Raw genomic sequence first — 24,825 nt, 5'->3', positions numbered from 1 at the left:
ACATTTCTAATTTTTACAAAATTTACAAAAGAATATACTAAATAATATTAAATTGTTCAATTTACGTAATGAGAAAACATTTTCGTACCAATAAAAGGTTTAAAAAAATATAAGAAAAAAAGTACAAATATTTTCATTTTTCATACCAAAATTGATGTAATTGCACCATACCCTTAAAATAACCTAAAGCCACAGCTGAATCCACGGCATATTTAAAGAGAAAAAAAAGCATTTAAGATAAACCCAAATGTATCATTATTTTAGAAGTAGATCAGAATATCCTTTGTTCAACATATACCATACATTTTTTACAAATAAATATTTTACAGTGATTTATATCATCCTCAACTTTTGGGGCATGGGTTGAATAAATGCATTAAGAGGATGAACAATCACAGTTCACAAGCCATTCCTCAAAGAATGTTCAAACTATTAAACCACAATTTGAATTCATAGTTCGACACTACGATGCAAAGAAATAGACTTCGAGCATCTCGATGTCTGATCCCTGCAGAACTCAAAGTCCTCCTCTGTCCAGCCTCAAGTTGTCCTGAACATTTTACCGGACATAGGTACTTTTTCAATAAGGCTTACATTCAAACTTGGGAGAGAATGAGAATTTGTTTTCACATATGCACAATACTTCGATGAAAATGCCAAATGCACATCACTTCTTTACAACATTCCTAGTTGTCTGTCTATATAGTCTAAAATCTAAATCAGCTTTCCCAATTCCAAAATTAACAGCAATTGTTTCCTTAAATTTGGGGATTTCTAGAAATATGATCATTAAAAACCCTTCACACTTCCAATTATCGGACATCAATTGCAAATCTTCCTAAACACCTCGTTGCCAAATTCCCTTTTTCACAATTTTGAACCAAAAGGAGAGGAAATTGCAGAACCAAGAAATTTTTACAGTCTAGGCCTCTAGTTGTAGAATTTCAGAACTATTTATATCGAAGATTCTCCACCCAATAAGATAAAAAAAATAAGTCAATATATCCGCGCTTCAGCAAAGCTGTTAGTTTACCTCAGCGAGTGCCTCTATCATCCTTATCACTAGTTTGAGGAGTGTACTGGCTGGTTGATGATGGTGAGTAACCAGGTTGACTTGGTGAGTAACCCGTACTGGGACTGCAAATGATAAAACGGAAAAAGAACAAAAACAGACCGTGCTCAGGAATATGGCTTTCTTACAATTTATAAGTTAAAGAATTATCAGCGTACAAACGCATACCTATATTGGGGTGAACTTGGGCTATAGTCTGGGCTCCCACTAGAATTAAATGGGCTAGAATAAAGAAAGAATGAACAAGTCATACATAGGCCTCCAAAAGTCTATTATAACACAATCTCCAATGCTGCCACTGTCCTTATCACGGACAAGAGATAAACTGTATAAACGCTTGACAGGACAACAAATGAACTTAACTTACCTGCTGGGACTGTATGTGGGGCTTGATGGTGAATAAGACGGTGATGTCGGTGAATATGATGGGGACGTGGGGCTGGAAAATGATAAATTAGACATATGCTTGGAATACAAAATTAACTAAAATAAATATGCAATCAAACCCAAGTTTTTGGCTAAAAAATCAAGGGAAACCAGTGTTTGAACTTTAAAGGTTTTGCAAACAATACCAAAAATAAATATTAAAGAAGTCCAGAGAATAACTCACCTGTAGTTTGGGGATGTGGGACTATATGGACTTGATGGAGACAATCTTGGACTGCTTGGAGAATATGCTAACGAAGGACTGTACTTTGCTGACTGGGGATTGTAACTAGGGGAAGTAGGACTATACGATGGGGATGTTGGGCTATATGAGGGTGACGTAGGGCTGTATCCAGGTGAAGTGGGGCTGTAAGCAGGGGATGCAGGGCTATATGATGGGGAGGTAGGGCTGTAAGAGGGTGAAGTGGGGCTGTATGAAGGTGAGGTAGGACTATAAGAAGGTGACGTAGGACTGTAGGAAGGTGAAGTGGGACTGTAAGCAGGTGAAGTGGGGCTATAGGCAGGTGAAGTGGGGCTGTATGCAGGTGAAGTCGGGCTGTAGCTGGGAGAAGTCGGGCTATAACTGGGTGATGTGGGACTGTAGCTGGGTGATGTAGGACTGTAGCTGGGTGATGTTGGGCTATAGCTGGGTGATGTGGGAGAGTAGGATGGACTGGTTGGCGAATAAGCCGGACTTGTAGGACTATATCCTGGAGAACTAGGGCTATATGTGGGAGAGGTCGGACTGTAACCTGGTGATGTGGGACTGTAGCCCGGAGATGTGGGACTGTACCCAGGTGATGTGGGGCTGTACCCAGGCGATGATGGACTATAGCCTGGAGATGATGGACTGTACCCAGGAGATGAGGTGGGAGAAAACGCCATCCCACCAACATAAGGTGAAAACTGGGCATCCGACGTAGGAGACAGACGCAAATTTGGACTCAACAAATAACTAGGAGACATCAAGCCTTCATGATATGGAGTTCCAGATATTGGAGAGCGAGCAGGAGTCATGCCAAAATCAAGACCATCCATATAACTAGGCAGTTGGAGCTCAATGGCATTCTTCAGCATCTCATCATTAAGATACAATGCACATTCACCTGTGCCAATGGGGGCAAGCTGACCTAGCATAATGTTTTCAGTGACACCCCTTAAGTAATCAGTCTCAGCATATACTGCAGCATCAAGCAGAATATCAACTGTCTCTTCAAATGAGCATCTCATCATTGGCCCAGTATCATTCCGGTTGATACCATGACGTGTAATGGCCATCAGATGCCCCCGATAAGTCATTGTATCACAAAGAATAGCCAAATGCCTGTAATTGACATAGGAACCATCAAACGAAATGACAACACGCAATTCATCCAAAAGAGCTCGCCGAACTGCCTCAATACCAAGAACTTCAATAACTTCTATTAAGTGGTTGCTTGTGGTTCTGGTCGCATCAACATCTTCATGGCACATCACAGCTAGAAGGTTGACACCTTCAGTATCAAGCATCCATTCCTCATTAGGCTTAAAACCTTCACTCTCATCAAACTTCTGGATTTTAGTATTCTTTATAAAAACTTTGTTGATGTCAGGGATACCACGTAAGGTCATTTCAGTCAGCATGTTGCTTTCTATTTTCTTTAAGAAAACATCATCTTCAGCAGATTCATCCTGAATCTCACCCTTGGGTGCTTCATCATTCATAATTCGGATACGAAGTATAAGTTTTTCAGCATTATCATCATTAAATATACAAGTCAAATCATCATCAAATTCAAGGTTAATCTTCTCTGCAATGTCAGCCATACTCAACTTCTTATCCACCATCATTTCACGATTCAGCTCTATGCGAAGCAACCAAGGTGAGATTTTTTCAAGGGCAACTTCTTCATCGGGCATTTCATAGTAGGACTTCACGAAATCAACATCCTCTTCAATTATTGTACTCATTGGATCCGGATCATACCACACCTCTGTAGCTTGAGTCACACTCCTTAGAGTGGTATATTCTAAAGCACACTGCACACTCTTGGCTCTCTCTTTAGTCTTACCAACATCAGCATTCAAGTAAACAGACAGAGAAGGTGTTTTAATTCTCTTTGCCACATTAATGATTTCCCTTAACCTAGGAACACCAAGAGTAACATTCTTTGCACTAACACCAGCATAATGGAAAGTGTTAAGAGTCATCTGAGTAGCAGGTTCACCAATTGATTGGGCAGCTACACAACCAATCATTTCTCCAGAGGCTACGAGCGACTGCAAGAACCTTGATTCTATTTCTCCCACTACCCACTCAAATGCCTCACGAGAAAGCCTGTATTCCTCCAAGACCCTTTTACTTGCAAAAGTGCTGCGAAGAAGAATGTTAAACAGGAGAGTAGCATTCTTTTGAGCTTCTTGACTTAAAAGATCTTCACCAGGAACAACCTTAAGCCGCTCCTGCAGCTTATCAATGGCTTCCACAATTTCCATTGGGTGCATATCAGAAGGCCTTCGGAAATCAACCTTAAATGTCTTCTGAGCATTCCAGATAAGCCTCTTCAAGTTAACAGGCAGTGGGAGAGAACTGTCACCACTAGGGGCTATCTCAGTTGCAAGTTGATATCTATCAGCTTCAAGTTTCTGAACCTCAGCCTCAAACACATTACGAAATTCTCGGATGGTTTTTAAGTCTTCTACAGGCTCTTCAAGCATGTAGGTAGGCTTCCAGTTTTCATCATCAAATTCATACCTAAACACCCTATCAAATTCTGTCTTTTTCATTTTAAGTGAATCCAGCTTCTGTGTTTCAATCCAAACCGCATCCATACCATCTTCCCCATAAAGAAACTGTATGACGTCTCCCAAAGAATTTCTAACAGTCCCATCATATTTAACCATGATGTCCTCCATAGCCTTCACCAGTCGCCTCTGGATGTACCCAGTTTCAGATGTCTTCACGGCAGTATCAATAAGACCTTCCCTACCACCCATGGCATGAAAAAAGAACTCTTGAGGGGTCAATCCTCGCAGATATGAGTTCTCCACAAAGCCACGACTTTCAGGCCCATAATCATCTTTTGTGAAATGAGGCAATGTCCTATCTATGAACCCATATGGAATTCGTTTACCCTCAACGTTCTGTTGACCCACACAAGCAGTCATTTGAGATATGTTGATAAAACTTCCTTTGGAACCAGCTGTCACCATTGCTTTCAGATTGTTGCTCTCGGATAAACTTTTTTGAGCACTATTTCCAGCATCATCACGAGCTCTATTTAGTGTCTGAAATTATCACATATGGAAGTTTGTCATATTTACCCAAAATAAAATTTTAATATTATAACAATGTAAAAAACATTCCAAATTAAACCTGATTCACTCTGTTTTCAAATGAATCCATCATTGTCCGACCAGGCTCAGCCTCCAACTTTTTCTCTTGGGCATCCCTGATAAGTTGTTTCACTTTCTCCTTAGCTGCTGATATAGTCTGATTTATGGTTTCCATAGTGGAAGCATCAGCAATTGTATCACCAATTCCAATGCTAAAAGCATGCTGCAAAAGCCAGTAATTTACAAGCCACTGAGTATGCCCAAGAAATTTCCGAGCTGCATCAGGGCCAACCTCTTCCCTGTATTAAAGTAGACATTCAGTGATGTAAACATAGAAAAAAGGAATCGATTGAAGTAGTTTCCAGAACAACAAAGTCACTTAAGAGTTGGAGTTTAGATTAATAGAAACAACCCCTCTCCTGATCCTGTAGAGGTAGATTGATTATTACATAAACCAATTCATCTATTAAGCAATGTTATCAAATACCAAAAGTGGCATCTGGCTGAGCCAAAAACCCGCCTTATAAATATCACACATGATGTGGTGGCCGGAATTGTGGCCGATAAGTTATACACACTAATAAAACAATAAAACGACAAATTTATTAAAAATAGCATAATGACAATATAAAACGATAACGATAAGCTGCATACCAAATCACGTGAATGAGACTTCCAGTAGATGTTCCAAGTGTCTTTTTGCAAAGTGTTCCAGTAAGTAGTTCACCTTTCTCAATTCTGACCATGGTATCCCCAGGGGTTATGGATCCCCTTTCATTCTCACTGTGCCAACTAGAATACCTAATTAGATTTATAGGCTTAGGAATGATGAGATTGAAAACTTGTTTCCCTGTCCATAATGGTTCTGGCTTCAATATTGCAGGAGTAGGAACTTTCCCATCAAAATCTTCCCACCACATCAATATGTTCATAAAAACATCCTAGTTAAGAAAAAGAAGGAAAGTTCTGATAAGATTATAAAAAAAGTCTGTACAATAACCATGCAGCTTAAATAAACTGCAACAGCAGAAAAATTCACTTTGTCTAACCTTTGGGATAAAAGTATCTCTCTTAGTGATTTTTCTGCATCCTAAAAGTGAATCTTGGACAATTCCCATCACTGGCCTGTTTGACTGTGGTGACACAATGCATTTAGGCACCATCATAAGTTCCAACACCTCAGCTCTGGTTTCAAAAGACTGAGGAACATGCATATTCATTTCATCCCCATCAAAATCAGCATTATATGGTGAAGTTACAGACAAGTTAAGTCGGAATGTAGAATATGGCATGATTTTGATTCTATGCCCCATGATGGACATTTTATGAAGACTAGGCTGACGATTGAAGAGAACAAAGTCTCCATCATTCAAATGACGCTCAACCTAAAACCACAACATCAAAAGCTATTAGAAGGCACTGAGAGAAAACCAAAATGAACAATATCATCATTGTTTAAAAGCAGTACCTTGTACCCAAGCTCCAAATGGTGATCACTACTTTTCTTTAAATATCTGAGATCGAGCCTTTGTCCATCATCTCGAATGATGTACTTGGCACCAGTTTTTCCAGGTGGAGGATGGGGTCCATACTCAACAAGTTCCTTCAACCTGATTTTTTTGATTTCAAATATTTTCTGTTAAAAATGGAAGAGAATGCACCAATTGCAACAGGAAATGCATACCAAAACACAACCTTTCAATGTTGTATGGAGTCACGGTCTCAGGGTATGTTAGATTCAAAGCAATACTCCACGGCACTCCCAATTGATCAATGTTGATTGTTGGATCAGGTGTAATGACTGTTCGAGCTGAAAAATCAACTCTTTTACCCATCAAGTTACCTCTAATCCGTCCTTCTTTTGCCTTGAGCCTGCTACATATTGATTTGATAGGCCTTCCGGATCTTTGAGTAGCCTGCAAAAATAAATAGCAACTAATCAATACTTCACCAAAAATTAAAAAGCTGATGAAGATTACAGGAAGTATATATCCATAGTAAATGTTCAATTCCTATAATACCCTTGGCAGTCCAGGCAACTCATTATCAAAATATGTTGCAATGTGGAACTGCAATAACTGAGCAAACTCAGAAATAATATGTGCAGGAGATCCGTTCCTCTCCTGTCTCTTAAGATTCTCATTGTGCCTGATGATCATAGCCAGCTGATGAGTTAAATCATCCTACAAATAAGGAAGACCAAAAAAAGTCAGCAAGTAACAAGGATTAAAAGTTTTACCCCAAACGATATCAGTCAAAATAACCAGAGAAAATTATAATTAAACAACATACACTTGCAAAAATTGCAACAACCAAGAAAACATAAAAAACTTGCCTCACTCCTAGAGGATGTGTCCATCATCACAGAAGGTCTCACAGGTGGAGGAGGAATTGGAAGAACTTGTAAAATCATCCAGTCAGGACGGGCATACTTAGGGTTCAAGCCCAACAACTGACAGTCCTCGTCGCTTATCCTTTTCAGAACACCAAGAACCTTCAACAGATATAACAAGTCACCAACTACATCAATTCCTGCAACAGTGATCGTAAAAGTGCTCATGCTAAATATCCAGAATTACGAAAAATTACCCTTTCTGCAGAAAGGGTCTGTTTCCTCTCTACAGGTTCAGGAAGCTGTTCTTGGTCATCACTTTTTTTCCTTTGAGCTTTGTACTCTGCAATCATTTTCATCCCCTCAATCGTAATCTTTGGTTGCTGAGCACCACAGCCACCGCGACTCTTTTTAACTGGTTCATCGGTATCTTGTCCAGGAATATCAATTTCATCTCCCCCTTCACACTTGCCTTTGTTTTTGCAAGCATCCAGAATCTTTTTCAGCCTGTTCTTGGGATTCCTGATCCTCAAAGCTAGCTTAAATTTGTGATCATTCTGCATAAAAGGCAATCAACTTAAAAAAATAAAAAACATTTGATTTCATTCTACTACACTAACAAAATAGAAGATTAAACAATAATTGGAACAACAAATTCCCCTCTCCTTCTACTAAACAGACAAAAACTCCAATTGACCACAATTCACAACCAATGGAACTCAGATTCCTCTATTTTCTCATTTCCCATAACCTAAATAACTAAGTCAATATTATGCAAAGTCCACTTGCAAAAATACCTCGTCAGCTAGAATTTTAGAGCAGTTGAAGCAAACACAACGCATTATAGTCAACACTGTCTTTAAAAACCCAATGTGAAACATTGGCTTAGCAAGCTCCAAGTGTCCAAAGTGGCCAGGACATTCAGCCATACTAGCCGTGCAAGTCTCGCACTTGAGCTTTCTGTCAATAGTTCCAAGTCGAGGGTCACTCAATCCTCCAACCTTCGGTTTCCCTCTCTCCGTCGTCTCACCGTGCTCAATTTGCACCACAGACATTTGTCTCTGAAAGACACACATAAACCAATCATCAACTTCATAGAACCACAAAACTGGAAAGAAACACTCGAATCCATTTACATTCATTCGAGAAATTTCGAAACAAAGTGAAAGAATTAGATAGTAGCTTAGGGTTTATTACGATCTCATCGGGACTGAGTATTCCGAACTGAACCATCCGGACTTTGGCGACCTCCGCCGGAGAGAACGGAAATCGAATATCCATGTCAAGGATTGGAGGAAAGAATTTCTGGTCGCTGCAAAGATTAACGCAAGAGCTCTAGAGTTAGAGGAGTAGATTTCTGTTCGCTGCAGAGGATTTTTGCTCTTTGCGTAGGGTTTCTGCAAACCCTAGTCTCTATTTTTCAATAGCAGAATGAAGTAAGAGATTATAGATTGGTTTGTTCCTTTCTTCAGAAGCATTAGGGGCAGCGCAAGCCCTAGAACTTAAAACAACGTGAGAGATTATGTATCAATTTGTTCATTGGTTTTCTTAAATACCAGGAAAAACATAGGTAACTATGCCCCTGTCCCCTTTTGCTTTACCATAAAAATAAAAAAATATTTATCATAATAATTATTAAAAAATATAGTTAAAATTTATATTAAAATTATAAAAAGTGAAAAAATGTAAAAAATTGTTGTGAATTGTTATATTTTTATTCATGGTGAAATTAATTATATTTAAAAGGATAAACAATAATATATATTTTAAAAAAAATATAAAAATATAAAATTGTAAGATGATATGATATGTATATTAAAAAACTATTATTTATTAATAATATTGATCAGTGATCACCAAGTCCTAAGCTTTATATTTTAATCTTGAAACAAAGTAAACAATCACATACCCAATTAATCATGTGGTCTAATAATTTGTGTGTCTAGTTATTTTTTAAAATATTGGTAGATAAAGGAAACTTCTATATTTTTTAATAAATAAAATAGTTATAATAGCTACCTAAAAATGATCAATAATTGTTAGTGTTTTGTATTATTAAAAAATATAAGCAATTTGTAGTGTATTATGTTAACGAAGGGTGTACAATCACTTATGATTTATTTTTATATATATATATATATATATATATATATATATATGCCCTCATTTTTTTTTGTTTGAAATGATAGAAGTTTCCACCTCTTTTAAACATTCTTGGTCCAACCCAATAATTGCAGTTTCCTGGAAAGTTAAACTAGACACAAAAAGATAATTAGCACAGCTAAAGTTCCAATAAGAGGCAAAATTGCATTGATAGACCAGGTATGTCATTTCTGAATTACAATATATTTTTATTTTTATTTTTTATTTTTATTTTTTATTTTTTATTTTTTAATTATATCGAAAACAAAAACCATGATAGTCATTTTTATTCCTTTTCTTTTTCATGCACCTTAACTAATTTCTTTACTAGCCACAACTCCCGTCTATGTTTTTTAGAACAATCAAGCATCATCAAAAGCAAATAACTATTTCATCAAAAGACTAATACTCATTTAGGCTGTGTTCGTTTGGGTGGATGTTACTGTTCAAGTGAAAAATGGGAGGAATGATTTGCAATAAAAACTGATTTCGTTTGACATGATTTGGAATGATGGAATTAAGATGATTTTCGAGATATATGGGTTTCTATGATCTCTGCATAATGCGATGATTTGAAGTAAAATTCCATGTATGTTTGTAAAATACCAACCGAAAAATAAAACGTACAAAAAGAATTCCTTGAGAAGTGAAGGGATGTATTCGGTTACACCTCCATGTATTCGGTTACACCACACTTATTCAATTTTTTTTTTCATTCTTCATAGGGGACGCTGCTTTCACCCTCTCCACTCCATCAAGCTCTTTTTTCCATCATTACTTTCTTGATTTTTATTTAGTAGTTCTTATTATGTCTTTTTGTGTTTTTTATTCAGTAAATTAAGAGTAGAAGAATACCCAAAATAAATCCTAAAGTTTGTTGCTCTAATATTTCTTTTCGGAATTATATTGATAGTTTTTTTCTGTTTTTTTAATCTTATGTTTATTTGATGATGGGGTAAATAATATTACAAAAATATAACAATTAAAAATAAATTCATTTTAATAAAATTCAATTTTTGTATAATATTAAAATTAATTTTAATAATTAATATTAATTTTTTACTCTCTATAAACATTTTTACAATTAAATATAACATTAACAATTATTATTTTATATTAATTTAATAACTAGGGATATTTTGGTAATCTTCAATTTTTATCAATTAAACAAATTATTTTAATCAGTCACATCAATCAAATCCTACACTAATTCTCACAAACTTTACTTCCAAATCCACTCTCAATTAACCACAAATTCACTCAAAAAGACAATTAAAAAATTACCCTCAAATCCACTCAAATTCATTCAAATCATCTCTTTCAAATACACCTAAAAGAACACACCCTTAAAAAATTTATACTTCTTCATAAATATTTTTCATACAGAGAATAGATCAAACAAATAACCATCTGTTTCACAACCTGCTTAAAAAATAACTTTTCCACAAACTTTTATAAGAAAACATGAAAAATAAATTTAATTTTCTCATAAACTAAAATTACTTTGTCAGAAAACAAATTCTACAAATTAATCTATGCATAAATACACTGTAGTTTTAAGAAACTAATTTTTCTTTTTCAAAATTGCTTATTCAAAAGATTGTGTAAATAAGATCTCGATTATGCATGTATTTAGTCAAAGTTTTATAAGATGGTATTCTGGCATGAAATTTAATTTTTTTTTTTTTATTGTTTATTTCATAATTTTAAGAAAAATAATACTTTAACATACATAATTCTTTTTTTATTGACACTCTTCTTATTTATTTTTTGCTTTTTTTTAATTACAAAAATTCAGTAAGATTATTTTATGAATATGTTTCATACTAATATTATTTTATGAAAAATAATACGAGGAGAGACTTTTACATTCATTTTAATACAAAATATAAAAATAAAATGATAATAAATGTAAGGTTTTATATTTAAAAAAAAAAAAGGGTTAAATATGTTTTTAGTCCCTAAACTATTGGTCATTTCTGGTTTTCGTCCCTCTTCCAAAGTAAGGTACAATTTGGTCCTCATTCTTTAGAAAAACGTTCGTTTTAGTCCTCAAAATTTTGTTTTTAGTCCTCGTTTTAGTCCTCAAAACGTTCGTTTTTTCGACTAAAACGAACGTTTTTTAAAGATTGAGGACTAAATTGTACCTTATTTTGGAAGAGGGACGAAAACCAGAAACGGTCAATAGTTTAGGGACTAAAAACATATTTAACCCAAAAAAAAATAAAAGTAGTATGTAAAAAGTTTAAATGAATCAAATGTAAAAATATTTTTCTTATTTTATCTCTATCCATATTCTATTTTTAGTCAAACACAATAAATGTGGTGTGCTTTTCTATGACACACAGCAGATAGAGAGAAAAAAAATCATCCTTGCCTAGAGTTTTCACTATACAATTCTTAGCATAAAACTTAATTTCAATATAAATCCCATTCCAGTTGTTGAAAATTGAAATCAGACATTATATATGATAGGTAACATTTTTTTTTTATTTGATGGAAATGTTGTTATTTTTCTATCATTTAAATACATTTCATTAAATATAATTCAATATTGTATTTGTCCTAAAATTTCCATACACAAAAGGGATGCAAAATTTGTCAACAGCTAATCTTCTTTTCTTGGTCTAAATCTTTCAAAAGTTGGAGTTGTTTTTTGACTTCCTCTGTGTCTGAGAGACTCGTCCTGAACAAACAACTACAGAAATTGCAATTTAAAATAGCTGAAGTTTTTGAAGATATATCCAAGTACTGAAACAAAGTTGCATGAAGCAGAGGACTTCCAAGAGAGATTTAGCAGAAACTAACAATTCCTCAGTTAAAGTAACAACAACACAATCGGCATGACTTTTCTGCTTAGTTGCTTAAATCACGCTCGATCCAAAACCAAATTGTCTATAAAACACTTCATAAATTTCAGAGATAGCACTTTTTGTTACTTTTGATTATCCAACACAACACAAGCACCTCTCTGATTCAAGGCTTTGAGCTCGATGTATAAGTTTATCAGACAATTATGTGATTGGCAAAATTAAACAACTCTGCAATCTTTTTTCAAAAAGTATATTTAGTAAATAAATACAAATTAATATAACATCTTATGTATCCTTTTAGATAAAATATAACATCTTATGTATCCTTTTAGATAAAATATAAGATGGAATGTATAATTATTTTGTAAGCGAATGATTTATCTTCTCTTTATTACTTTCCACCTACCATTGGTTAAACATGTTTATTTTGTTTATTTAATTTTCTTTCACTTTGGTGTGGTATAGGAGGTATTAAAGTTAGTTATAAGAAAAAGGTTTTTTACATAGTTTAAAAACAGGTTTTAAGATGTTTTTTATTTTATGTTATAAATAAAAACAAGATAGAAAAATTGATTTTAAGTCATTGAATATTGTCATATATGATCTGCAAAATTTGATTTAAAAATTAAAAATAATTTCACCTTAGCAATGAAGCAGTCCCATCGTGTCCTTTTTCCACAACTACACGCTTTGGACTTTTCGCAAGCACCTTGTATTTCTACTTCTGGCACATTCAACACCCTCTCCTCACACCATTGCCGATCATGGCCTCTGAGTACACCTGCACGGCGTGCGGCTCCAACCTCAATCTCAACTCCGCCTACGCCTTCCCCCCGGACTTCTACTTTGAGGCCGGAAACAAGGACTCCGTCTCTTTCTCCACCGTAGACGAAGCCAAGTTCAAGTTCGAGATGGAGGACAAGATTCGCCCCTTCTTCGAAACCGTCAACTACTGGGGAATTCAGAGGAAGAGAACCAAGATCAAGTGCAACACCTGCTCCTCTCTCCTTGGCCATATCTACGACGACGGTCCACCGCTTACCAATTCTCCCGGTCAGTTTCACATGGGACCCAGCCAAGTCATCCCCCGAGCACCAAGATATAGGTTTAAGACCAAAGCCATCACAATCTCTTCTACTTAATTTCAAACTATGTCCTTTGTTATACAGACCACCGTAGCTTATAGCTTCTGTAATATTGTACTCTTCTCTTTGAATTTGTGTGTACATTTTTGCTGTTACTATATGTAATCTCCGTTCTTGATTGGCATTTTGTGTTTAGAATCATAATAGAACACTGGTTTATACTTCGATTACAGATTGCATTGCAAATTGGATGTGGCAGGTAGTTTAGGTCTTTAGAAAGATGAGTTTTTGGTTTGATTAGAAAATGAATCAAACTTGCTTTTCAACAATCATTATCTTCACGTCTACGGTTATAGTCTAGAGTGTGCTGTTTCAGGTGACCTAATAATATAGATTTTGGATACACTATACTAACTAGAAAATAGAGAGATTTGAAAGAAGAAAACTGGAACGTAAGTTTATTTCTGATATGATGATTACAAAGTAGGGAAAAACCACTCTATATGTAAATATAGAATTCATGGCATTTCATTTAAGAATAAAAGGGTAGAGGCAACTTTAAGAGCTTAAGAATCTAATCTATGGAGTCTGAAATTAAATTGTCTATTAATTATTATAATTATATTCTACAACAACCATTGTAATTACAAAAGAATCTGTCACTAAGTTCTGCTCCTCCTAGGCTGAGGGACTGGAAGTAAAATTCTCTGCTATGGAGAGAAAAAACATAACAGTTCCTTCAAACTTGATAAAGTTTTCTTTGTGTTTTGTTTGGAGGATGTGAACTAATTTCTATAACTTTTCTGATCAGTGTCCTCTTATAACATTCTTTTTTATATTTCTTGCCAGACCCCTTCAGTTTGATGGTACTCATAAAATGGTTTGTTCTGACAAATTGGCATTGTGCTATGGTTAACCTGGGAAGGGAAGAGTGAAGGTGGGTAATATGGGCAGGATCAGGATGTGGTTGGTAGGACGTTGATCATTCACATATTATACTAAGATAAAATTGACTATAAAGTTGTATTTCATATTTATCTTGAGAGATTAGATCAATGTTCTGTAGTGCTCTTGAGGTGCGGAAATCTTTGATGTTCAGCTTTACGTTCACCAGTTTTGTGGTAAGAGTACTTGGTTGATTATAGTACTCCATGTACATTAAAGTAGACAAAATTATTAGTATTACAATAAGAACGTATCAGTACACTTACCAGAAAACTGAGCCATCTTTGATGTCTCATTGAAATTTGTTTTCGTTCAGTCAGCTAAGCCTCAGTAATAAATTCCTCTGGTTTCTACATTGTTCTTTTCCACTGATTATTGAACTATGGGCTACTACTATTGACCAGAAAAATTAAACCAATCTTCTCCAAGCTACCAAAGCTGCTTGGTGGATGAAAGAACCTGGTAGTAGTAAACCAGGATGAGTTAAATAGAATGTACATTATATTCGAGAGATATTTGGTGACTTTTGAAGTTCACAAATTGTAAGCATTTTTTAGAAGAAGATGTTGATGATAACAAGCTCAAACTCCAATTTTGGATCAATCTTTCAATTGATTTTTCTTCTTCTTATGTAAGTAACCTAATATTCCGGCCACCGCAACTGATATTATACCGATTCCTACGAGTCCCCTGTGCTGATTTAGCTTCTGATATAGTCCCTTGGACATGTTTAGATTTTGGGGATCGAAGCCCAGCTCTGAGAGTTTCTTATGTGAAATTGCATATTCTTTAAAAAAGATATCCTCATCCTGTTAAAATTAAAATATAGATCGAGATATCAATATAATAAAAAGTTAGCACAGTTGATGCGGTTATGACATCGTGATCACTGAATAAAACTCAGCATTCGTTTCAAGATTTAAATTTGATTTTCTGATATTGAAATTTGAACTATTCGATTTTATCTGATAAATGTAATTTACTAACTGCCCCAGTGTATAATTTGTAACTGCGTTAAATTTCTATTTGTCTCAAATGGAAAAAATGTATTTGATAAAAAAGGAAGCCTTTGATAGTTAGTTACCTTAGCATACCGTTCAACATAGTGATAAAATCTTTGATCCTCTACTAAAGCAGAGTCCATGGGAAGCCTCGAAAAGGATGCACCCTTACTCAGTAGTTCCCTGCTTCCCCCATTCAAAGAATATAGTTAAGTGTTGCGTGGAATTTCAATTGTATACTTTTAAATGGACAAATAATTATCATCGTGTAAATAAATATCTTACTTAAAATAGGAGTTATCAAACTTCAAAGGTTCCTTTGTCCATTTTCTTTCTTCGAACTTGCTGCGATCTTCATGCGTCTCACCCTTAGGTGTCTCTCTCTTGTCAGTTGAAGTGAATAAAATGAAGTTATGCATATAAGTAGCGACTCCTGGACATATCACTCAGTTTTTCTAATGATTATGAGTATATCGTGCTTACCGTTGCTACTTTTGGATGCATAGCTCTTATCAAAGCGTGGCCTCCACATAGAACTACTATGTCTTCGTCTTCACTTAGTCCCATGCGAGAAAATTTTCTCCTTAAACTCCTTGCATCTGAAAATTTTCCATATAAAAAAGAATTTTCATAATAATGGCGAGCCAAGATTACAGATACGTTGCATACCATCAACAGAATAAGAATAAGCAATTATTGTAAAGAAAACTATGTTTTTAAAATGTTTTAATAGCTAGATCCAGATTAGAGGTGGTCAGAAGGATAAAATCAAACAATTAGCAGGCATGTACGGGCAAATTATATATCAACGATTTCTATGAAAAAGTTGATTACTTCGGAAATGAAGGTCAAAATCTCATATAGGACACATGAACAACAATTTCTACAAAAGATTGTTAAACTTTATATTAGAAAAATTAAGTAAATTCTAGAATCACATAATTCACAGTCTATTGCGGTTGTTCACCTTTTTGTATACATAAACATAACTAGTATTTAAACAAAGTTTCAGGTGGTGGAACGATAAACTATAACTAGTTAGCACGAGAAAACTAAATTGACTTTTTAACCATTGGTTATTGATTAAAGATGTAAAAATAAAAAAGTTATTGAGAAAATTTCATTATATATTAAAATACAAAAAGTGATACATGCATTTTTAATTTTATAAAGTTTTTTTAATCATTGTTAACAAAATCTAATTTCAACTTTAACTGGGAAGACAACCCAAAGGGATATACATTAATAAACGGTTGCAAAAATTAGAGACTTAACAACCAACATTACCTTCTTCACCATTTAGAAAGTGTGCTTGGACTCGTGGAGATTCATTTGAATCCTAACAAAGAATTATTAAGAACTTTCAAATCAAACAAATAATACAATGAATGACATTCATATATTTCAATGATAAATCAAAGGTCAAGAGACCTCAACGAAATCCTCAAATGTGTGATATATATAATAAGAAAATAATGTCACCCTCATTAAATGTGATTAAAGAAAAAAAAATCAAATATTCAATTGTCTTGCTATAAAGTGTTCATTCACTGTTAACTACTCACACCTTTTTAAGTGTTGAATTTGAAAGACATCAGTTTTCATTATGCTCAATCAATCTATTTTACTAAATAGCCCGGTAACATGCTATACTTTTCAAGAGTGTCTTATATCTAAACTTTTTTATGAACCAAAACTTTGTATATATAGACACACACACACATGAGTATACCTTTCTGCCAGGAACAAAGTCAATAATTGGACCCTGTGTAACCTCTATTGCAACAACACCAGCAAGCTGAAACGCAAATTCATCCAATTATACAAGTTAATATAATAAACTTAAGGTGATTGAATCTACTCTAGTATAATTATTTTTTTTTATCATTAAATAGTTGCAGATTGAAAACAAATAACCTGGTAAAGGTCTGCGTATGAAACCTTCTTAAGTTTAAGTCTGTGCTTCACTATATCTGTTTGGGGGAAGAAATTAACAAATTTAAATAAAATAAAAACTAAAAGAATGTCGATACAAATAAAAATGTTAAATAAAGTTTTAGTCCATAAATATAGATGCAAAATTAAAATTTATCTTTGTTCTAAATTTAGATACATTTTAGTGTCAAAACTTAAAAAATAAATAAATATAGTTTTTTTTTTAATTCAATGTGCATTATTTTTTTTAAGTATTATTTAAGCAGAATGTGTCAAATTAGTTTGAACCAATAAACATCATTTAACATCTCAAATATTTTCATGTAAAATTACATTATTTATTTATTTTTAAAATTTTGATCAAATTATATTACATCTTGAAATCATAACAAATTTCAATTCTATATCAGTTAAGGGATTATCAATATATTTAATCTTAAATAAAACTAAGGAAATAAGAAAAAATTAATTTTACCACAGTATTGAACTGCTTTTTGCAGTTCCTTGATTGCTTCGTGTTTAGTGATGAATCTAATAGAACCATTGGGGCCTCCTGTTCTGCTTCTGGCATCATACGTTGCAGCATCGTTCCACCTGTGGAACATAAAGTAATCACAGACTTTTCCGATTTTAAGCTAGATTTTTAAAACCACCTTCACATATTAACCATCATCCAAACACGTTAAAAGTATGAAAATGAACAGAGATTTAGATAATAGACCTACATTTTGGATCTAAACAACAAAAATGAGTGAGTATCGTTGAATTTCGAATCATATTGGAAGAAATTAAAGCGTTAAGTTAGTAGGGAGTGACGTACGCTAGTTGAATAATGAGAGGGGCGCATTTATTGTTGGTGATGAAAGAACGAAGTTCACGTCGAGCTATCTCTATTTCCTTGAGATACTCCTCGTCAACTGCATCCATTCTGCATCAAAGTTAGTTTGAAGAAAGTGCAGCCTATAAATAAACGATGATGATGCTGATGATAGTTGCAAGTAAAGAATGGATTTCACCGCTCTGGTGCACGCAGAGGAAAAAGAGAAGAAAGTAGAAAGGAATTTGTTGCCGTGTGCTTCCATCACAACCCAAGCACCAACGAGATTCACTTCAAGTATGAAAGGCGTTTCGAAACTGTTTTATTTATCATTTTTTTAAGTTTATTAAAACAATTGTTTGGTAATTGTTTTTTAAAAATGAAAAAAAAATAGACTTGGTTGTAAAATTTATTCTAAAAAAATGTTTGTGTTTGATAGGGTAAAAATCACTTTATGTTATCATAAATTGACCTAAATATAGTAAAAATAATTAAAATTAAAAAGGATAAAATAGGTCATATTTTGTGGCTTCAGTCCGTTCAAAATTATATGACTAAAGTTGAAATTTTTAACCCGTTAATTGATTTTGATTCAAATTTTTAATTCGTCAAATTGGTGAGTAAAAAATGGAATAGATTAGCCTACTGATCTTATTTTATATGAAAATAAAAGTAATTTTATATTATATTCTTTTAAAATATAAGTATAGACTGTAAAATAAATCATTAACATTTACAAATTAAGTTTTAATTATTAGTTATAATTTAATTTAACATATGTAATAATTATTTTAATTTATTTAATTAAAAATATTAATTAATCAATTAAAAAGTTAAAAAATATTTACATAATTAAATATGCTTTATGTTGGAAGTCCCATGTCGGCTAGAGATAAGGTCAATTCAGTGTATATAAGTGGGTGCAAACCGTCGGTTTTGTGGGGTTGAATTAGGCTTAAAGTCCACTTCTAACATCGTATCAGAGTCATGGTTAGAGTCTATCCTAACGACAATTTGTTGTTTGCTGGACATATTTTTCCACCCGCTATCGGGCTGTTTGCTGGACATATTTTTTCACCTGCTATCGGACCACCCATTAAAAATGTTTAATTCTACACTCGAGATATATATACCACGACGCGACAGCGTGTGTTGGAAGTCAACTTCTAACCCTTTAAATCATCTTTCACCTTCTACCGTCATGTCTCTTCTTCATTACACATTCCACTTAATATCCCGTCTTCTCTTTTTTACAAACAACTCAAAATCAAAAAGTTTAACCATGAAAAAATCTCACTTATTGCGAGTTAAGTTTAAAAAGCGGGATTTTATTATTTCTTTGAAATGTGAAAAGAAAAAAAAATGAGGAAAAAAAATAGAAGAATAAAAAAAGGAAAAAGTGTATTGGGCTTGAGGTAGAATGGAGGAACAAGAATAAAAATAAATAGGAAATGTTAAAGTATGGATGAAAAAGGGGAAAATAACGGTGAAAAGGGAAGGGAGACAGGGTAAAAGGGTGATGGATGCTACCAAAGTATGTCTTAAAATTTACAAAGAATAATCAAACCGAGTTTAAGAAAATACAAATAGTCAATGTGGTTCAATTGAAACATTAATTATTAACTTTAATATCTAATGAGAAAAGAAGAAATTTAACATCCAACACCTGATATATTTTCTAAACATAGACACGTTAATTATAAATAATAGAATTTAAATTTAATTTAATCCTATAAAATTAATTTTTAAAGTGAAATTTATATTAATTTATATATCATAATTTAATTTTATCTTGATATGAAATTTTTAACATTATAATATTGAGTTATATATCATATTGACTATAAAATAATAAATTTTATTAAGATAATCTTTAACATTATTCTTGTTAAAAAATGATTAAATATAATTTTAGTTTATGTATCATGGAGAATTAGAAATAATCCTATGTGAAGCTTTGAATCATTTAAATTCTCGTTTCTTTCAAAAACAATGATTTTAGTAATTGGTTTTGAATAGAGTTACAATTTCACCACATGGAAGATGATGTTCCACGTATAATGACATGTGGTTGTCATATGTTTACTTTTTATAATTAAAATTATTTTTTTATAAAATTTGTATGGGCTTTTAAGCTTGAAAAAAAATTCTTTATCCAATGTTTTTTCTTTCTTCTCTACCCATTATTTGCCACTACCAACCAATCTTCTACATTCCTCCACCCACCAATCTTCTTCATTCTTCCATTTCTCTATTCTTCCTAACTCTCAAACGACGCCATCATGATCATTCTCGCACATGTATATCCAGTGTTCCATTACATAAACTTGATCATCATTATTTTTCTTCCTCATCTCGTCTTCATCATCCCCTATTTTCCTTCATTATCTTATTTAAATAATATCCAATCATCTCCACCTTCATTACAGTTTTCTCCCATTTACACCTTCATCCGTTACCATGCAACATAGACCCACACAATCATCATAACATCCATCTTCACCTACAAAAAAACTACATTTGCACCATGATCACACAAACATCATCATCTTCACCTTCATATAAACACACAACACTAGGATATACATATAGACCAGAAAAATCAGGGGTCCTCCCTTCAGATACTACCAAACACACATTTCAACAACACAATAATCAATTGAAGGGAAAACAAACATGGTTAAAGTGTAGTGTCGCACGATGGAGTCTCACCAATTTATGGCACAAATGTTGGAAGTCCTAAGGCCAAATTATAAATTATAATATATAAATGAACCTCATCTTACAAGTTAGTTTTGTGGAGTTGAATTAGACTTAATACTCACTTTCTAATATGGTATCAGAAGAATGATTGGAGTCTATTCTAACGACTCGAGATAATGATATTTCTTATTTCTTGAGCATTTCTATTTCATCCGTTGTCAGGTTGCTATCGAAAATCTTACCTTATAAACTGGTTTTATGAGGTTAAGTTAGATTTAAAATCCATTTTTCAAAGTTTCTGATGATGGTTTATGTCGATAGTAGTTTCTTTATCCAGGTGTGGAAGGTGTGATCGTGAATAAGAAAAGTGGTGTTAAGATTGTGCATGATAAAAGATATAAAAAAAAAACTCTTATTTCTTAGAGTTTTCTTTCGAACAAGAGTTAACCAATGTATTGAATCCAATTTTTTTATGCAACCTCCAATTTTTATTTTCACATGTTATTGTTAGGATTTTATAAAAAAATCAATTTTACTAAAAAAAAAAGATGATGACAACCACGTGCAATTATAGGTGACAAAATATCGTTTGCCATATAATAAACAACATTTTAAACGTTCAAAATTAGTGACTAAAACCATTATTTTTGAAAAGATATGGATCAAAATTCTTTAAAATTTTACGTAGAACCATTTTCAATTTTACAAACAAAAAACATATTTAACTTATAAAAAAGTAACACTAAATCAACTTTTTAAATCAATTTTATTAAATAAATTAAGTTTAAAATCCATTAATATCTGACTAAAAATTACTAAATAAAACAATCCTAAATGACCAAACAATTTTTAACTATTAAATTATAAAATATTGTACTCTCAAACGGTAAGACAATCTTAAAATCTTAAAAAAGTTACTTAACTAATCTTCATATGTCATAATAATATTTTTAGTTATTGAAAATAATTATATTGTCAATATAATATTTGCTTCAATACGTTTTTAATCAATATAATATTTTTAATATAAGTGTTTAATCATTAAACTCAATTAAATAACTAATTTGGTCACGTGTTTTTTTAATGACTATACCGTACTAAGTACTTAATATTAATAAACTTTAAATTGAAGCTGTCCAAAACTATTTTAAAAAAATTTAAATAAAAAAATAAACCTATTCCGAAGGTGCTCCTGCTTGACATTTAATTTAAAATACTTACTCCAAAACCTTGAACTTTACCACCTGTACTCTGGTCAACTGTCTGAATGGACAACGGAGATCAACAAACGGAGAGAGAAAAATAATCCATAAATTAATTCTAAAACTTAATCCTTTTTTTTTCTCGTGGTGGAAAATATCTTAAGGTTTCTCATCCTAACAATACTTTCCTATCATTCAAACGAAATTTTAATAAAAATCTTAATAAATTATTTCAGATGTATACTCTTAATTTTAATAGTATGATAATAAATTTTTTCATTAAATAACTCCTTTTAATGAGATATTTTATTTTAATCAGAATAATAATAATAATAATAACAATAATAATAATATTATTATTATTAATATTAATATTATTATTATTATTATGATGATTGAACTCAAAATCTTCTTTGAAATGAAAAGAAATGAGAAGAAGAATCCTTCCTTTTATCAATATCTCTTTATAATTACAATTGTTAAACAAACATTTTTTTATAATACATTATATTCACCTTGAAATATGATACACCTAATCTTCTTGAATTAGTCATAAGTGCTACGAGTTGTTTTGCCTTTAAAATATTTGACAATACTAGTTTTCACCCTTTTGATTTGGGAAAGGGCCACGAGGAAGTGTCTAGTGGTTGGTACAAACAACTATTTTTATTTTTTTTGTTTTGTCAAAGGATATAAGATTCGTACAAACAACCTAGACTATAGTCTTTTTTTAATTAACGGATCATTATCACCTATTAAAATTAAAAGAAATAGAACTTTGAATAACATTACGTACGTCATGGCACAATATTCCGTTAAACACGGACATGGCGAAGATTATCCTAAAATCTGTAATGGCTCAACGTTCCGTTAATACTATACACAACATGTATTCAATGTATATTGAGAAAATTAATATTATTTTTATTTTAAATAAGGAAACAATATTTAAATAAATTTTTTTCATTTCTTTTTGGTTGGAAGAACAGTAAGTCCTTTGGGTGTAAAATTTATTCGTAAAAGTATAATATTACAAGGTCTTATGTTATTAATTAATCTTCGTTTAGAGTGATAATAATTGATTATTTGATGGTTAGGTTATAACAGAGAGGACCGTTGGTTACATAAAGTCCTCTTATATAAGTTGTTAAATCTAATCATCATTATCTTTCCTCTTACGAAACTATCGGTATATTCGTGTAAAAAAATACCTAAAATTATATATAACTTAATCTTTAATTATATAAATCAAGTAATAAATTTAAACACACATTATATATAGCATAACATAAGAATAAGAAAAAGAAGGTTAAATTTTCGTATAGTGGTTTTTAACTCAGTAAACACTCGTATTTAAAATATTTATTTTTAACAAACCAATATTTTTAACCGTCACTACATAATTTTATTACAGATTATAATTTAATATTTTTTACTTATGCAGTATCTATACTAATACTGATATTTCAAGTTTTATTAAAATTACATCAACTTATTGAAATTATTATTTATATATTATTTATTATTTATGTATGTGAATATTTTTAACTTTATATTTTTATCAATATTATATGTTAAATTCAGTCCCAGATAGGTATCTAGACATTGTTTGTGTTATAATTTTTACCTTTAAGAAATAATATCAATATAACATATGACATAAAAAAGATATAAAATCTGAAATGATGTATTAAACACAATAAAAACTGTTTATAAAGAAATACTATGTAAAGTAATAAAATATTTTTTATTTTTAAATATTAATATTAATAGCATATTAAATATTGTACATGTAAAACTATTGAATATTTTATTTTTATAATAAATTTAAACTATAACTTTAAAAAACTAATTTAATAAAAAAATTAATGTGATGGTTAGAAAATCTCCGGGAGTAAAATATTTTATCTTAAATACATGTGTTTCCTACCAATAAATCAATTATAACTTTATAATATTTTTTGTATTTTAATTTAAATTTTATTTTAACTTTACCTTATTAAAACATCACTTTTTATTTTTAAAACGGTCAATCATTCAACTCGGTTCGGTTTACGGGTTGATCACTTAGTGAGTCAACTTCACTTGACTCATTTATTAACAAGTTGAAAAAAATTCAAACTTGGTTCGACTCATGACGGGTTGGTGGATTAAATGGGTTGGTTTACTAACTCACTTAATTACAACTTTTTTTTAATTTAAAAAAATACGTTTTTTTTGTAATTTAAATAATTTCATTTTATTTTAAAATGATGTTAAACTCCAAAAACAATTTGAAATAAAAAAATTAGCATACAACTCAAATGTAATATAAAAGCAAGCTCAAAAAGTGAATAAACAAGTTTATAATATTTTGCTGTCTTGAAACATTTTTTTCTTTATTTCCATTTACAATACAATAAAAAAACCAACCAGCTCATCAAGGGTTTAACGTTAGTAAGCCGGGTTGAAAATTGGTCCATATAAATTTTTATTTTTTTTAAACCTAAATGGATTCTAACCCGTGGTGGACCGGGTTGACCTACGGATTTTAGTCCATTTTGACAACACTACTTTTTACATTAAATTATTTTAAAATTATATTTTATAGATTATTCTCTAAATATACTAATATACTACCAAATTTATTTTATCAAGCAACTTTTCTCTTTCTAGTTCTCCATTTAAACAATCTCATTTCTCACTCAATTTCACATTTTTTTATCGTTTCCAACCCATTAGTCGAAACAAAATCTTAAGGTTAATAATCTTAAACTATGAAAAATCCATATAATATTGATATTTAAGCTTACTAGATAGGTTAATAAATAAAATTTAATTTTTCAATCACTCAGAATGAAATTAGTAATACTAAAAGAGGAGTATAAAAGTCCTGTAAATATATTTATTTATACCTCTTAAATTAAAAGACGATAACTATTAGTAAAAATAAATAATATTTAAATATTTTATCTGAAAAAATAAATCGTATCTGGTTACTAGTATCATTACCATAAAAAGGATGGAACAACAACGGCAAATATAGTTTATCAATTAA

The 24,825-nt window shown here is 31.9% G+C and overlaps 3 protein-coding genes across 5 annotated transcripts; 1 reads left to right on the top strand and 2 right to left on the bottom strand.

Annotated features, from left to right (window-relative positions):
- Nucleotides 1-231: 231 nt before the first annotated feature.
- On the bottom strand, nt 232-8,664 carry NRPB1 (RNA polymerase II large subunit). Of its 2 annotated transcripts, XM_047325983.2 has the most exons (15): nt 8,343-8,664; nt 7,943-8,206; nt 7,403-7,702; nt 7,149-7,307; nt 6,835-6,996; nt 6,509-6,729; nt 6,282-6,423; nt 5,863-6,198; nt 5,468-5,754; nt 4,854-5,112; nt 1,683-4,765; nt 1,440-1,511; nt 1,241-1,294; nt 1,034-1,137; nt 232-550 (listed from the first exon to the last, which is right to left on the bottom strand). In XM_047325983.2, exons 1-14 carry the CDS (start codon nt 8,424-8,426, stop codon nt 1,035-1,037), a joined length of 5,526 nt encoding a protein of 1,841 aa, XP_047181939.1. In that variant the 5' UTR covers nt 8,427-8,664; the 3' UTR covers nt 232-550; nt 1,034. The 2 variants fall into 2 exon arrangements, with proteins under 2 accessions (XP_047181939.1, XP_047181940.1); XM_047325984.2 differs by having other exon boundaries at nt 232-1,137.
- Nucleotides 8,665-12,770: 4,106 nt separating this feature from the next.
- On the top strand, nt 12,771-13,417 carry LOC124848326 (methionine-S-oxide reductase). Its single transcript, XM_047325977.2, has one exon. The coding sequence runs from the start codon at nt 12,865-12,867 to the stop codon at nt 13,240-13,242; it is 378 nt and encodes a 125-aa protein (XP_047181933.1). The 5' UTR covers nt 12,771-12,864; the 3' UTR covers nt 13,243-13,417.
- Nucleotides 13,298-18,169, bottom strand: LOC124848328 (L-ascorbate peroxidase 5, peroxisomal-like). Of its 2 annotated transcripts, none has more exons than XM_047325980.2 (9): nt 17,887-18,169; nt 17,542-17,660; nt 17,049-17,104; nt 16,864-16,929; nt 16,419-16,470; nt 15,615-15,730; nt 15,417-15,514; nt 15,215-15,314; nt 13,298-14,939 (listed from the first exon to the last, which is right to left on the bottom strand). In XM_047325980.2, the coding sequence occupies exons 1-9, from the start codon at nt 17,991-17,993 to the stop codon at nt 14,730-14,732; spliced, it is 924 nt and encodes a 307-aa protein (XP_047181936.1). In that variant the 5' UTR covers nt 17,994-18,169; the 3' UTR covers nt 13,298-14,729. The 2 variants fall into 2 exon arrangements, with proteins under 2 accessions (XP_047181936.1, XP_087957225.1); XM_088101099.1 differs by having other exon boundaries at nt 14,730-14,939; nt 15,225-15,314.
- Between the last annotated feature and the right edge of the window lie 6,656 nt (nt 18,170-24,825).

The sequence above is a fragment of the Vigna umbellata genome, chromosome 10 (assembly GCF_029865625.1).
Source record: "Vigna umbellata cultivar VRB3 chromosome 10, Vumbellata_1.0, whole genome shotgun sequence".
NCBI classification, from domain to species: domain Eukaryota; kingdom Viridiplantae; phylum Streptophyta; class Magnoliopsida; order Fabales; family Fabaceae; genus Vigna; species Vigna umbellata.
Note: the sequence above shows the minus strand (reverse complement) of the source record. Positions and strands in the feature narration are given on the sequence as shown.

Excerpts from the sequence above, each read along its gene's own strand:
- LOC124848326 (XM_047325977.2), top strand. The coding sequence starts at position 12,865 with ATGGCCTCTGAGTACACCTGCACGGCGTGCGGCTCCAACCTCAATCTC.
- LOC124848328 (XM_047325980.2), bottom strand. The coding sequence starts at position 17,993 with ATGGATGCAGTTGACGAGGAGTATCTCAAGGAAATAGAGATAGCTCGA. Across the intron at positions 15,731-16,418 it reads CTTTCTAAATGGTGAAGAAG|ATGCAAGGAGTTTAAGGAGA; the intron begins GTAATGTTGGTT and ends GAAAATTTTCAG. Across the intron at positions 15,515-15,614 it reads TGCATCCAAAAGTAGCAACG|AGAGAGACACCTAAGGGTGA; the intron begins GTAAGCACGATA and ends TCAACTGACAAG.
- NRPB1 (XM_047325984.2), bottom strand. The coding sequence starts at position 8,426 with ATGGATATTCGATTTCCGTTCTCTCCGGCGGAGGTCGCCAAAGTCCGG. Across the intron at positions 6,199-6,281 it reads ATTTGGAGCTTGGGTACAAG|GTTGAGCGTCATTTGAATGA; the intron begins GTACTGCTTTTA and ends TTGTGGTTTTAG. Across the intron at positions 5,113-5,467 it reads AGTCTCATTCACGTGATTTG|GGAAGAGGTTGGCCCTGATG; the intron begins GTATGCAGCTTA and ends ACTTTAATACAG.